Source organism: Crassostrea angulata, chromosome 3, assembly GCF_025612915.1.
Source record: "Crassostrea angulata isolate pt1a10 chromosome 3, ASM2561291v2, whole genome shotgun sequence".
Lineage (NCBI taxonomy): Eukaryota > Metazoa > Mollusca > Bivalvia > Ostreida > Ostreidae > Magallana > Magallana angulata.
The window spans coordinates 51,301,240-51,315,124 of record NC_069113.1 but is presented as its reverse complement, the minus strand read 5'-3'; the positions used below and the strand labels follow the sequence as shown (position 1 = coordinate 51,315,124).

Here is a 13,885-nt window from a genome sequence, read left to right as displayed (position 1 = left end):
AGATTTTTTTTTTTTAAATGATTCACTTTTTGATAAAGAATAGAAAAACCAGTTATTATTGTTTTGATGAAATAAAATGTTGATTTTAAAAATGATTTACATATAGATAGGAAAAGTGTTTTGCTAAATATGAATAGGGAATGTCTAAGTAAAGTCTATTGCTTATGACCTCAGCTTTAAACCCAGACCTGATGGACGGTGAGTGTCAGTAAAGTAGCTGGGACATAGAGGACCCTTCTTTGTGTGGAATTATGGGATTGTTTTTGGATTCATTGAAGCTTTATAGAATTTTTTTTTTTTTTTTAATTTACTTTTTATTATAGATTAGTAGGAGAAAGTTAATTGTAGCTGGGTTATTTTATTGTAGATTGGATGGGAAATCAATCATTGTATTGACCTGCACTTTTTTCATCAAACTTCTTCATATTAATTTTATATTGATTTCTCCTCTCTAGGAACAGGGGTTTGGGAGCTCGCATTGCAAGGAAAGCTGCACGAATCTTTGCTACAAAAGTAAGACTTGCACACTCTAATTTAATATGTATATTCTGAAATGATACCAATATTCAGGCATTTTTGCCTTGATGGAATGTTTAATAATTAGAATAATGTCCCTCTATGCAGTATGTTAGTCATGATGTATCAATCATTCAATATTTATATTCAATTTCCTGCATGATAAAACAATGTTGCTTTAATATGGAATACAATGTTGTTTTTCATCAACTATAGAGTTCATTGGCTTCTATTGAAAAAAAAAACTTTCTTTCAAAGCATTTGATTTATTTCATTTTTTCATGTCATTCATTTTGTTTAGCACCCCAGAAGTAAGAGCAGAACCAATCTTGCGGAGTCGACAGGAGAAAACTCACTGCTAGGGGACACAACTGATGGTAGATCAGGTGAGCTGCTTCCCTTGGACACACTGATTTTGCTTCAGCAAGATCTACTCTTAATGATGTAGAATATAAAGGAACTTAAATTTGAATGAATTTTAATATTATCTGATTTATCAGTAAATCATTTGGGAAAATGTTCAAGGATATGACTGGATTGTGGAATTATTATATTTTAATTTGCATGACACCTTAAATAAAATCAGCAATAGAATATTTACAAAACAAATAACACACAACACAAGCCCTTCATTCTGTAGTGTATGCACTGACAAATTTATTTACTGATTTGCATGTTCAGTAAATAGTTAATAATATGATAAGTAGTTGCCAGTTAAGGATTGCATGCTTCATAGCTCATTTCTTCCTTCATTCCACAAGATTCACCAATATTCTCCACCTCATAACATGTTAGTTTACAGATTTCAAAATGTTCAAAGAGTTTGCAACAGAGTTCAAAGTGTGACACGTCTTGGCTCCCACCCTATGATATAATAACCTTAATGAATAAAAAATCTTGATGAAAGTATCTGGCATGTCCGTGTACATCCCTCGTCTTTGATGGTAAACATGGTATGAATAGCTTTGGTGCATGAGAAATGTTAGGCTACATCAGGTATAACAATTGTAAACTGTTGTCCTATTTCCTGTCAGAGCTGAGATCAAGTCGCCCAGCTAGTATGTGGAACATTACAGACGAGCCGTCCCTGTCCAAACAAAACACCAGTCTGGCCCGCTCAGCTGGTGCCCTCAATCACTCTGACAAGGACGGGGCCCAGTACTCCGCCAGAGGTAACCCTCCCTAGGACGTCTCTCTGTCATGGCTGTTTCTTACTGACAATTTCAGTTTGTTTTCTAATGCTTTGTAAATTTTGTATTGTAGAATTTATTTAACACAGTTGAAGTTCTGATTTGTTTCAATCTCCAAAGTTTTAGAGATTTTAAAATATTCATTTTTTTCATAATGTGGGTTTCATTGGTCATTCTGTTTTTCTTCTGTTCTTGTTTATTTCTAACGTTTTAGAATTGCATAGCTATAATTTGATTCATTAGTTTAATTTTGCTCGGATTATTTCTCTCTGTCACTGTTGATTTTCATTTGAATTTAGTTTTTCAGTCATCTGGCTAGATGAATATTTCTTGATATTTTCTTTGACTTTCTTTCTCCTTTTGCTTTTATAGAGCTTTGACTAGTCAGCTTACATGATACAGTGTTCATTTAATCTCAACGTTTTGTGTTTGTCTGTGTGTTCATAATGTGTTGTTTATTCTTCCCACCAATCCTAGGAGCCAAATCATCAGAGGACATCTTAGCCGACTCGACCCGCAGTAACCATGACAAAGAGTCGTTTTCTTCTAGTAGTTCTACCAATCTGTTGCCAGGTAACAACAGGAGAAGGACAGGCTTGGCTTACTGCATGTCACATTTATATCTGTATTATATCATCATCTAGAGCTTTATCATGGTGCTGGGCAAACTCAACTGCATGTTCATTCCATCTTATTTTTGTGTTTTTGTTCCTGAACAGGGCATTTTAGTTTGTGTTTAATGCATATCATGATTCCAGTTTATGCATATTGTTTTCAGCTACACATGTGAATGAATTTATTATCCTCACCAGTTTGAGAGCACTTGGTGTAACATGACTCATCTGATACATTATGCAACGTTTTCATCCAGTTTGATGTGATTTCATACTAGACTACCATCAATTCTGTATATAAACCACTGCCATAGTTTCATTGAAAGATGTAGTTTGCTATATAAATGTGTATTGACAAGCTTACATCTCATTTACTTTTTCACTTATTCTGACATCCTTTCTAACATCATAAAAGGAAATTCATTTTAAGCATGAAGTTTCACGAAATATCATCTATTTAGCATGTCAACAAGTTTTAGTAAATAGGAAGAACGCATTTATTTTCCTCATACAATTGCTGTTTTGTAGATTTTGTACAAGCAGTTTTTCCAAACATCCTATTTTTTTTCTTCATTTAAGTTCATAGCACTGCTAAAGCATTGAAGTCTTTCACTTACCAAAATTTGTCCACTGTGTGATACTGCGGTTCCGTTTGACACCTGTATGTGTATTTCAGGTCTCGGACGTCCCGCGGTGCTTGGGGATGATGATGATGACGGTGGATTTGGGAGTGCCATCCCACAAAACGATTTGTTAACTTTAGAGGAATTCTTAAATGAGGCAAACAAAGATTCAAACAAGTCAGGGGTGGGTACCTTTATTCCCTTTAACTATAATTCTTCCTAAAAATTACTGTTAGAAACATTGTGATTTTGAAGTACATATTTGGTAATTTTTTTTTCACAGAAGTCTACAGAATCTAGAAGTCAGGAGGACACAGAGTCAAAGAGCAGTGAGAATTCTGACAACAGTGCCAAGAGGAACTACAGGAAGCGGCATGCTCCGGCTCCCCCGGGTCCTTTTTCCACCCCTCCAAACAGTGGCTCCAATCCCCGCATAGCTTCTATCCCCGATGTGGCAGTGGCATCCTCTCACCTTGACCTTTCTAGAATGTCAAGGATATCTGGAGGCAGCAGTGGAAGTGGTCAAGACAGTCGCCATGAGGAGCATTCCACGCCTCCACACAGCATCAGGGGCCACCCAGAAACCTCCACCCCAGCTGTGTCCTCAGGAAGCAATCATAGACTGAATAATGGATCCTTTGAGGATCTGAACAAGTGTTCTCCGCTCATGTCCAGTGGAGATTATCACCGCTATACTGCCAATTCTACTCCATCCACCGCATCCCGCACGCTTCAGTATTCATTCGGAAATTCACCTCAACAACAGAACTACTCTGTTCAATCTCATCAGTCTCGAGAACTGCCCCCTACCCCTGCAAACTTGTCGGACAGGGTGCCGGCATCAGACAGACTTGACAGACTTGTGTCCAGTAACACTCAATCCTCTAGTCCTCATAACAATTACGACATGTCTGTGAGGTCAGGGGGTGGACATGATAGGAGTGGTCAGAACTTGTCTGATAAACCTCCCCATGCCCGAGGGACCACCCCCCAGGGCTCTCATGGCAGGTCTCAAACATTTAACAATTCAAGTAAAACTGGACAACCCCATAATTCCCAATACAGACCTCAGCAAAATGCATATTCCTCATTTCCAGGATCCCACAATGGACCTCACCAGCCCCCACAAGGTTACCACAACAGTGACCAAGTGAACACTCCCCCCAACAGTGATAGCAATAGAAGACTTAGCATGCTTGACACAAATTCTCAGCAAAACATTTATTCTAGCATTGATGACACTAGGTCAAAGGGATATGACTCTTCTGGTACCAATCTTAACAACAGTGGAAATATGCCAAACGGTCCTGTTAGACATTCTGCTAGAGATGAGAATCATTATGCAAGGATTCAAAAAATTGAAAGGCCTCAATCTGTTCCCCCTAATATGTTCAATCAGTTGCAGCAATCTCCAACAAAAAACAACTCTGATGGTGTGTATTCACAGCCCAACAAAACCCCACCTGTTCCCCCACCCAGGAGAATGAGGGAAAGTGTGTCAACAACCAGGTTACTACGGGAGCCATCTCAGAGCCATATGCCACAGGGTCGTCATATCCTTGCCAGCAGGAACTCCACGCCCCCTGGTGGCAACGCCAGACAACTTCCTCAAGGAGGGCTAACTCGGTCCCAAACACCTAGTGGAAGGATGATTGGTCCCTCTCCCAAACCAGTGAACAACACCCCACCTGCTCCGAAAGTCCTAAACAACGAACCCAAAGACCCCAAGGAGAATTCAGTATGGTACGAGTATGGGTGTGTTTGATATACACTCTTGTTTTAGTTTGATACTATTTATAGTGTGTGTTGTTTTTGGTGGGATTCTTTAGATATTGATCTTGGCATTAGGTGATTAGGTTCAATACATGAGGGGTACTCTGAATTTTACACAATTCTCTATAGTAGGTGGCGTTACCAAGGTTATGGGGAATTCACTAACATCATATATCCAAATTATACATTTTATTTACAATTGACAGCATGTTTTTTTTTATGTTTTATGTTGTAGAAATGGTCTCAGTTTAGTAGCTTTTATGTTAAAAAATAAATCACAGTTTCAATATTACCATATAACTAACAGAACCAAAGAATGTTAATATATTCTTATAGCTTTAAAGTTATTTCTTTCATTTTTTCTTCTTCTGATTTGGATGAATTTGTAGCTGAATGTGGATTTTTTTTTTCCAGCAGGGGAACAAGGTGTTAATGCATGTGTCGTCACAGGATCTGGTATAGAGTTGTCCCCCTTTGATGGCGTGGCATTTAGTTGATAAGATTGATCACATGATATTTCTATAGTCCGCATGCTTCACGTAGTTTAACGTATTTTGTCTCTAGCTTGCACTGCTTAAATTTTGTAACATCCTCAGCTTTCCTTTATTTGTATCTATAAAGTCATTTAATTATCTTTCAGCACTTGAAGGTTAGATAATCATGAAAATTGCTCTTCTCTCAGGATCTTTCTCTTTTCCTTTTTGAATTGTTTGTAACCTAGACTCTGAAAAAAAAACAACCTCAGGTGCTAGACGTTGGTTCATTTTTACTTTCATACTCCTCACTAGTAGAATTCTGACCATAATCTTGGTGACATTAATGTAGCCACACTGACACATTACAAACAGAATAAAGATTGTGATGCTTCAATAACATTTTTATCATAAAAGAGTGGAAATAGAGAGTTGTGTGGTATGGCTGCTAATCTACTTGCATGTTGCATGGGAACATATTTTTTGTTTACCATTTTAATTTTACAAATTTACATTGTTATTCTTTGTATGCGCATAAACATTATTTTACCATACAATTCCTGGAATTTCCCCCATAATATCTTGTGTTGTTAAGCTTCATCGCCTATATATTTGTTTGCACAAAGACCATGTATTTTATGAAGGCATAATTGATTGAAATAATGTTGAAAGGAACCTGAATTTAAGATAAATGGCTTTGTTAAAGTTCATGTGATATTATGAATTGTAATGTTTATGTCAGACGGTGATATATGCAGCAATGAACACCCTATTCTATGTTTACTGTGATGTTTCAATCATGTTCCTGAGCTCTGTGCACAGAACTTGCTCTGTAATTACAGATCTATATTTTCCTTGCATTCCTTCATACCTTGCACACAATGTACTTATAGGTCAGTTGCATGCGAGCAGTTTGTTTATAAACTCTATTTTTAAATATGAAAAATGACCATTGATAGACAAGTTTACTATTGTACTTATTAATAAAATTATATTTCATACCAGTTGGAAATTTACATTCCATTACTTAAAAGTGTGATACCATTTACTGGTTGTGATAGAACCATTAATAGCAGGCAGTTTTGTGCCTTATATATTTTCCTAACTGCATTGTCTGAGAATACAGAGTAACTTGTTATGTGTACAATTAGATGATCTCTTTGCGTGATTCTACTTTTATTTTTCTCCTTGTGGACAGTATTTTCAGGGTATACAGAGATTCTGTGCTATACTTGTAGTATTCATGATCCATCCAAACCAAGGCATGCAAATTATTTTAATGTTTTCTTCCACCAATATTTCCTAACGCTTTATGACACTTTATGACCATCCGTCCAGCTTGGTTTTATCATTGTAACCATCTAGTCCTTCGGTGCTTGTTAGATGCATTTCCGAGCAATGTGCTCCAGCATTTAGCACTTTGTGTACAAATGTGTAATTTGTAGACCAACATACAATGTATAAGGACTTGCGTACAATCAAGCACACTGTGTTACAATAACACAGACTATCTTTACAATTATTTGAATACCATTTAAAGATTTTCTTGTTCTGTCTTTTGATTTTCATCACTTCTGAAGACTGTATTATGAATTTACAATTACAATATATTTTTCATGTTTATTGTTTGCAATATTTCAGAAAATGTAAAATACATGTAAATCATGCTCATTTACACTTAGTTTTGTAAATGTAAGGAATATTTATTGTTTATTTGTACATAATGTTAATTTATGTCTCCTTTGAGTACAAATAAAATATGGTACCAACACTTAAGTGTTTTTTTCTGTTTTACTGAGACACAGACTACTTTATCTTTAGTCCACTTATAGCCTTTAGTCCACTTATAGCCATCTCCTAACCTGTGGCTTCATGTTCACGTAAATTTCCAAAATTGAATAAATAGTAATGGACATCAATTTTCTTGGATTCTTGTAGAGGTATAGCGAAAAACAAGTTTTAATGATTGATACGTTAATTCTATCTATACATTATGTTAAAAGAAGCTATATTAAACATTTCATTTTACAAAAAATTCAAGAAAATTGTAATGAAACCATTATATTTACATGTATGGGATTTAATATTTCAAACAATGGATGCAATACGTAAATTCTATCAGACATAAAAAGATGTGAATGTTGATGAAGTATTTATTTAAAGTTTCCAAACAAGAACAGGACAATGTTTATTTAATTACTCAGAACAGCTGTCGAACTGTGCAGCTACAGACTTATTTTGAAGAAGATATAAAAATCTCTAAAATATGAAGGGGGTTCATTTGTGTCCTCTCTACAACCATTAGTTCGGCATTGTCATGTTTTTGTATGCATACTTTTCAAACAAAATGACATGAAGGACTTCATATTTATTTCTTTTATCCCCTATATCTTTTGGCAACATTTTTGGCCAGTTTCGGGCTGAATCAAGCCAGTTCAAGAAATGTTTACATTCTTACCCTCAAATGTACAAGATGGCCACACATCCCCCTTAAGGAACAGAGAGTTCTATGCAATTAATCAATTGAAGCTAAGCTTGAAATATGAAATTAGGAACACACTTTTAAGATGAACTTTCGGCATGATTTACATGTATCTCCCTTGTATTGAGCCTTTCAGACAGCTTTCTATGATTGATTCATATACTGGTTTTCTCTTAATACATTGTACTGTATCCAGTTTGTTTTTCCAATGCACTTCACTTCCATTTTATATTCAATTCAATTTAAATTAGCACTCTTAATAAAACAAGGCTGAACATTTCCATTTTATACAGCAGTGTGACACATTTATTTGGAAACATAATACAACCAGCCTACTCAAGATTTTTGTAAGTTTATTTCATTTGCATGGATTACAAGGAATTGCTTGATGAGTATAAAACAAATGTTCAAATATCAAGCTATAGATACACATCTTGCACACTACATTATTTCATCAAATAGTTCTTGTGAACTACCTGTATTTCTACATAGGGTTGAGATTCTAAATTTATATAACCCCCCCAAAAAACTCCATTTCCGGTACATGTACATGTATCAAGAATCTTGGGCAGTTGCAAACTGCCACTGCATGTGCAAATACAGTTGTGTTCCTTTATCTCTGCATACCAATAAACATCAGAGAAAGAGATAAACCATATAAATAATTTCATTATTTGCTTGGTATTGGCTTTCCAATCAAGCTATAGATGAATAGTACCCTCCTCAAACTCCAAATCACTTAGCTTGGAGCTCATCATGAGCCACAAGTTCATTCATTATGACTTCTAACTTTACACCACCTCTTGCATACATATTTCCCCCCAAGTCCTGACTCCTCTCACCACTTGCCCCGCTTGCTCCAGTCCTTGGGTTGCCAGTGCAGACACTTGGGGTCGATTCGTACTTTGCGTTTCTCCATGGCCTTGTTCTGGGTGTCGATCTGTTCGTGAGATAAGGTGATGATGTACTGTCCCTTGTAGTAGTTGATCAGGTTCAGGTGTTGTAAGGTGGAAATCACATCCTCTTTCTTGATGCTTGTCATCTCCGAGATATCACTGCAAGGTATGAAAACATTACTAGCATTCAAAAAGTTTTCACAGTAAAGATGAAAAATAGATTCATTTAACATATACAATGTACAGTGTTTATTACTTAGTTTAAAAGTCAAATCTGGAGGAAAAAACTTGAAATAATTTATGTGTAAATATAAATATGCATTTGCAATATTGACTAGCCCCATTTCCCAGCACATATATGTACCATATTTAATTTTTTTAATATGCAAATGACTGAAAAACATTAAAAGGGATCTTGATTAAAATCTTTTTGATTCAAATAATGGATTCATGAACCACTTGAAGGTCCTTTCAGTCAGTATCAAGGTATGTTTAGTGAGCTTAATAAATGAATAAATTGATGGTCCCCATCCCCATGACGTCAACATCATGGAAGGAATTACTTAGCAGATTGGGTAGAATTATACATTTAATTGCCCTAGCCCATTTTGTCAATAGAATGGAGTGTTCAATAGGCAGGTTAGATTTAATTAAACACTTGGTGGCCCCACCCCATTCCTGTTAAGAAATGGAGTGTTCGGGGGTTGGTTAGGTTCTTGACTTACTTGATGGTGATGACGGGCCGATCGTTGCCCTCTGAGGGCGTCATGGTGATGAGAATCTCCAGGATGGTCTGGGACCAATAACTCCTATAGGACAGCAGACCAAGGTCAGATAGCGGCTTTTCTGGGGAACCAGTCTTTCCTTCACACTTGGACAACTCATAACCTAGGAAAACAATTTAACTTAAACTAAACATGATATCATGGTGAATAGTGAGCCTACAGAAAAGAAAGAACATGGCGCAGGTCAGTCAAGAATAAATCTCACAGGTAATGGTGATGTTATGTACCACAACTGGAAGAAAAACTAGCAATAATATAATGAGTGTCTTTGGCATTTGATTTGAAGATTAATCTTTGAATACAACAAAATGATATGAAAGAGTTAAATACTCACTGAATTCTATCAAAAGTTTTCCAAACCCTTTTTTCTGGAATGGGGGCAAAGTCAAAATACAGGCTACATTGTAGTCTTCTGTGGACTCCTTTTCCTGAAAAATCAAGTCAAGATATTATGTATTAATTCTTACAGCTTTAAATTAGAGAGATACAGAGAGAGACAGCAGAGAGAGAGAGAGAGAGAGAGAGAGAGATGTCTTATCCTCCTCACCTTAGAGAAATAGCCCACAATGTGGTAGCCTTTACAGTCTTGTTCACACATCACGTAGAACAGGAAGGGGTCAGTGTCATAATACAGTGTTTTGTGGTCTAGAAATAGCTTGGCCAAGAGACACAGGTTCTGAGCATATGCCTAAAATAATACAGAAATCTTTGTAATAAAGTTTTTTAAGTAAATCATAAACACTACTGCAGATAATTCTTTTGAACAATAAATACATGTAGTAATTAAATTGAGTAATTAAAACTGAAATAAAATATTGCATGTATATGTACTTACTTTATTTTTCCTTCCATCAATTTCGAAAAATGATATGTTTCCTTTCCTGTAGATTTCATTCCCTGGGGGATATCGCAGTAAGCACTTTTGCTAAAACATGATGAGAAAAAGATTTATATCAAAAATAAAATAGTGAAAATTTCATTGGGTTTTTTTTTTTTTGCATAAACCAAATTAATTTTGACTTGAGAGTAAGATTAATGAAAATGAGCTACCGGTATTCAATAATTTGCATATTAAAACTTTATCAGTGAATATATACTTCACTTACTATATGTCTCTCTAAGCACTTTTTACTTTTCACATATTTCAGACAAAATTCACAAATATACACTATGGATAAAGACGTCAATTCCTGGCAAAAGAAAAGAAGAAAGCATTGATAGACTTTTCTGTATGAAAAAAATTGTCAGGAACATTTGTAGACTCTGAATGCATGCATTTGTTAATGTTTGAATAAATTATTTTTAATTTGTCTAATTGATAATAGATATACAATGTAGCTGTTTAAATAAGGAGCAGGTGGCTTCTAATTTGTTATGTACACTGAATGTGATTCTATCCCACACATATACGATATTTTCATCTAATGTCATTTTTACCTGAGGATAGGGAGAAAAATACCAGGGACGAATTCTGTATTTTCCTAGTTCTATCATTTCTACATTTTTCATCCTGGTTACTATATCGTCATGGTGAGCAACCATACTTCCTGTCTGTCTAGGCTTCTTGGAGCCATCTTCATTCTGAAAATATTGGCAATGGATGGAGTAATACCTAGTTGTAGAGATCATAATATTGAAAGCTTTTTCAGTGCTTGATTGCTGAAAATTGCATCAGATTATTCTATAACATGTACTGGTTCTAGAGTCTCCTTTAAAAGGTTTTAAGGAACAGTAGATTTGCATTATTTAAATCAAACATATACCAGTACACGTATCAAGAAAATTAATGTGTAAATTCATGATTAAAATTTCAAGCAAATGGTTTGCTTGTGGACATTAATTGATAAAACCAATACTATAATTAAACATTTGCTCAAAGTCCAGTTTTACATATTAAGTGAATATGTAGTAACTTGCCAATGCTACATTGTTCTGCTGTTGGAGGCCAAGCGTAGGGGTATTGTTCCTACTGCTCGTGGGGGTCGCTAATGGGTCAATCTGAAACAAATACAACATATTCACTTGTCAAAATAAAGCTGGTTCAGATTAAAATGTTAGCCCTCCCTGCCTCCATTCAAAATAGACTTCCTTAATTTTTAGGCCCAAGAGATTACACATACGTACCCCACTCGGGACAGTCGGGGTGCTAGTTCTACTTGGTGTGGCTGATTCAATATTCTGGAAATAATAACTCCTTGCAATCACAACAATGGGCCACATGCATTTTATTATTTATTGGCAATATTGTATTAATTTGCTAATAATTACAATATAATTTATATATATCAAACATAGATGATATCTCATAGTATTCTAAGGATTTGACCATGGACTAACCAACTTTATATCCAAGATAAAAATACCAACCTTTTTAAAAATACTTTTCATTAAAGATAATATTATGTACGTTTGTAGTGTTTTAACAGGCTCCGAACATTGAGATAATAATAGAATGGGGTTCCGAAGGAGAACTGCAAGACCATGACACATGCATTAGTGTCTATATATAGTGATACATGTACAAGGAATGAAACAGACTAGAGGATCACTAAGTGCATAAATAAGGGGGAACAGGGCAAACAGACAAAGGAGTAAGGCTGTATACTATCCTGGAAAAGAGGACATATGGCCATATCTCACTATCATATCAGGCTCACAAGGGCTAGAGTAGGTATGTGTGTATTTGTTCAAATATAAATGGTTTGTTTTCTCTTGGTTAGAAAATATGAACTTACCCCTAATAAATATTTTATAATACCCTCTACATACCTCTGAGTCATCAGCCCCTTTTCTTTTCCTGCTGCTGCTGCTGAATTTTTTGTTTCCTGTTGTAGGTGCTGCTGACCCATTTGGCTGAAAAACACATTTATATGTAAAACTATTGTCATAACTTTATAAGGAATTTGTCTATTCAACCAGAATAAAACTATTTATTTATAACAAAATCCATATTATATACTTGCAATTTTACACAGGTCAGTTAAATGTATAAATCACATTCATCATTCTCCTTTCATTTCTCTATGTACCCATAATTTTATGATACGGTAATAACAAACTGGCAAACTGAATAAAACGTACAGTGCTAACGACTTCTCTTTCAGGACTAGATGGCCTTGACTCTGTTCCAGATTTGACCCCTTCTTTTTTTGGTGTCTTGGCCTCTTTTGAAGGCTGTACAAGCTTAGCAATGTCCATACGTTCTTCTGTGACCCATTCATCCAACCTCTTATTGACTAATAATAGACCATGAAGATAAATCAGAGTTAACAAAAGAAATTCAACCAAATGCAAAGAATTCACAAAGATAAGAAAAAATGAAAGGATAACTTCTAAACTGTGAGCAAATTTTACAATTAAAGTGCACTTCAATTAAAGATCTTGATTATAAATCATCTTAGACAGCATTATGATCACTTACAGTCTTCATAGTGAATGTAGTAAAGGTTTTTCCCTTTTAGGTCTTTCTTTCCAAGAATTTCTGCCATGTCTTGAAGGAGAAAAACAACACTTAGAGGTACCATGACAAGTCTTGCATAAGCTTAGCTTACTTACTGGCCATGGGCTAACTCATTAAGCTTATATTGGTTTTGTATATTTTTCAATTCATAAATAAATAGGCAAAAGTCTTTAAATTTTTGATGCATAAATCTTTTTTTAAATACTGTTTATGAACAGTGTTATCGTTGATGTATTGGGAAAACTTGTTTCAAAAAAGTATACCTTAAAAGAACCAATCAGAATATTGCATAATTATTAATGAAACTAAGAAACATTTGGTGAGATCACTGAGATGGCCAATGTTAAAAGTGTATGCAAGATTGGCCATTGGTTTTCAACCATGGGGAACTCTCAATGTCAAACATTAAAATCATAATATAAAACATATCATCTCATAATCAATCAATGCTGCTCTTCATTTTTCCATAAAATGATAAATCATGTGTAAGGCAACTGTAAAGGAAGCCTTCAAACATAGATTTTTTACAGTATAATACATTCTTACATATAGTCTTTGAAGATTTACCAAAAAAATATTTCATATTAAAGTTTACAACAAATTCTAAAGACGTTCATTAATTAATACAAAAATAAATTCACATACGCCATCCATCTCCATTTCTCAGTAACACTGGCAATCTGCATCCTTCTACTATCTCAGGCTACAAGTAAAAATTAAGTTATCAAAGTTATAATTTTTAACCCCAAATTATATATAATACAGTGTGAAACCCAATTTATTCAACTGTGCTTATTAAAAACATTGTTAATGTAATATACTAAAAAAAAAACCAACGTACATGTACTTTCAAAATAATAAACAAGGTGGAATGGTTTGTAGAACAACCTATCCAACAAATATGCATTCGGAGAAAATTGGCAAATTTTACCTGAGAATCTGTTCCTTTCATTGTTTGATAGGGTCCTTTTCTAACTTGGCTCTTTTCTTATTAAAAATACATAATAAATATTTCTATTAATACGATGACAGAGGATTTACGTCGATATTTTCCTCTCTCGTTCGTTTTCTAC

The 13,885-nt window shown here is 34.9% G+C and overlaps 2 protein-coding genes across 8 annotated transcripts in view; one reads left to right on the top strand and one right to left on the bottom strand.

Annotated features, from left to right (window-relative positions):
* LOC128176279 (girdin-like) overlaps positions 1-6,960 on the top strand; it is a 33,902-nt gene extending 26,942 nt beyond the window's left edge. The window contains exons 21-28 of one of the 6 annotated variants that reach the window (XM_052842499.1): positions 175-198; positions 456-513; positions 818-902; positions 1,551-1,688; positions 2,184-2,279; positions 2,997-3,127; positions 3,227-4,686; positions 5,131-6,960. In XM_052842499.1, coding sequence (XP_052698459.1) covers positions 175-198; positions 456-513; positions 818-902; positions 1,551-1,688; positions 2,184-2,279; positions 2,997-3,127; positions 3,227-4,686; positions 5,131-5,149 — 2,011 coding nt within the window. In that variant the 3' untranslated portion in view covers positions 5,150-6,960. Of the gene's footprint in view, positions 1-174; positions 199-455; positions 514-817; positions 903-1,550; positions 1,689-2,183; positions 2,280-2,996; positions 3,128-3,226 lie in introns of all 6 variants that reach the window. The other 5 variants (XM_052842498.1, XM_052842500.1, XM_052842502.1 and 2 more) reach the window with 5 other exon arrangements.
* A 1,047-nt stretch (positions 6,961-8,007) lies between these two features.
* On the bottom strand, positions 8,008-13,884 carry LOC128176282 (histone acetyltransferase KAT5-like). 2 transcript variants are annotated; one of them, XM_052842506.1, is made up of 14 exons: positions 13,744-13,884; positions 13,458-13,515; positions 12,774-12,842; positions 12,434-12,588; positions 12,122-12,205; positions 11,477-11,530; positions 11,270-11,350; positions 10,790-10,933; positions 10,459-10,542; positions 10,188-10,277; positions 9,900-10,040; positions 9,687-9,780; positions 9,293-9,455; positions 8,008-8,726 (listed from the first exon to the last, which is right to left on the bottom strand). In XM_052842506.1, the coding sequence occupies exons 1-14, from the start codon at positions 13,762-13,764 to the stop codon at positions 8,510-8,512; spliced, it is 1,455 nt and encodes a 484-aa protein (XP_052698466.1). In that variant the 5' UTR covers positions 13,765-13,884; the 3' UTR covers positions 8,008-8,509. The 2 variants fall into 2 exon arrangements, with proteins under 2 accessions (XP_052698466.1, XP_052698467.1); XM_052842507.1 differs by lacking the exon at positions 11,477-11,530.
* Between the last annotated feature and the right edge of the window lies 1 nt (position 13,885).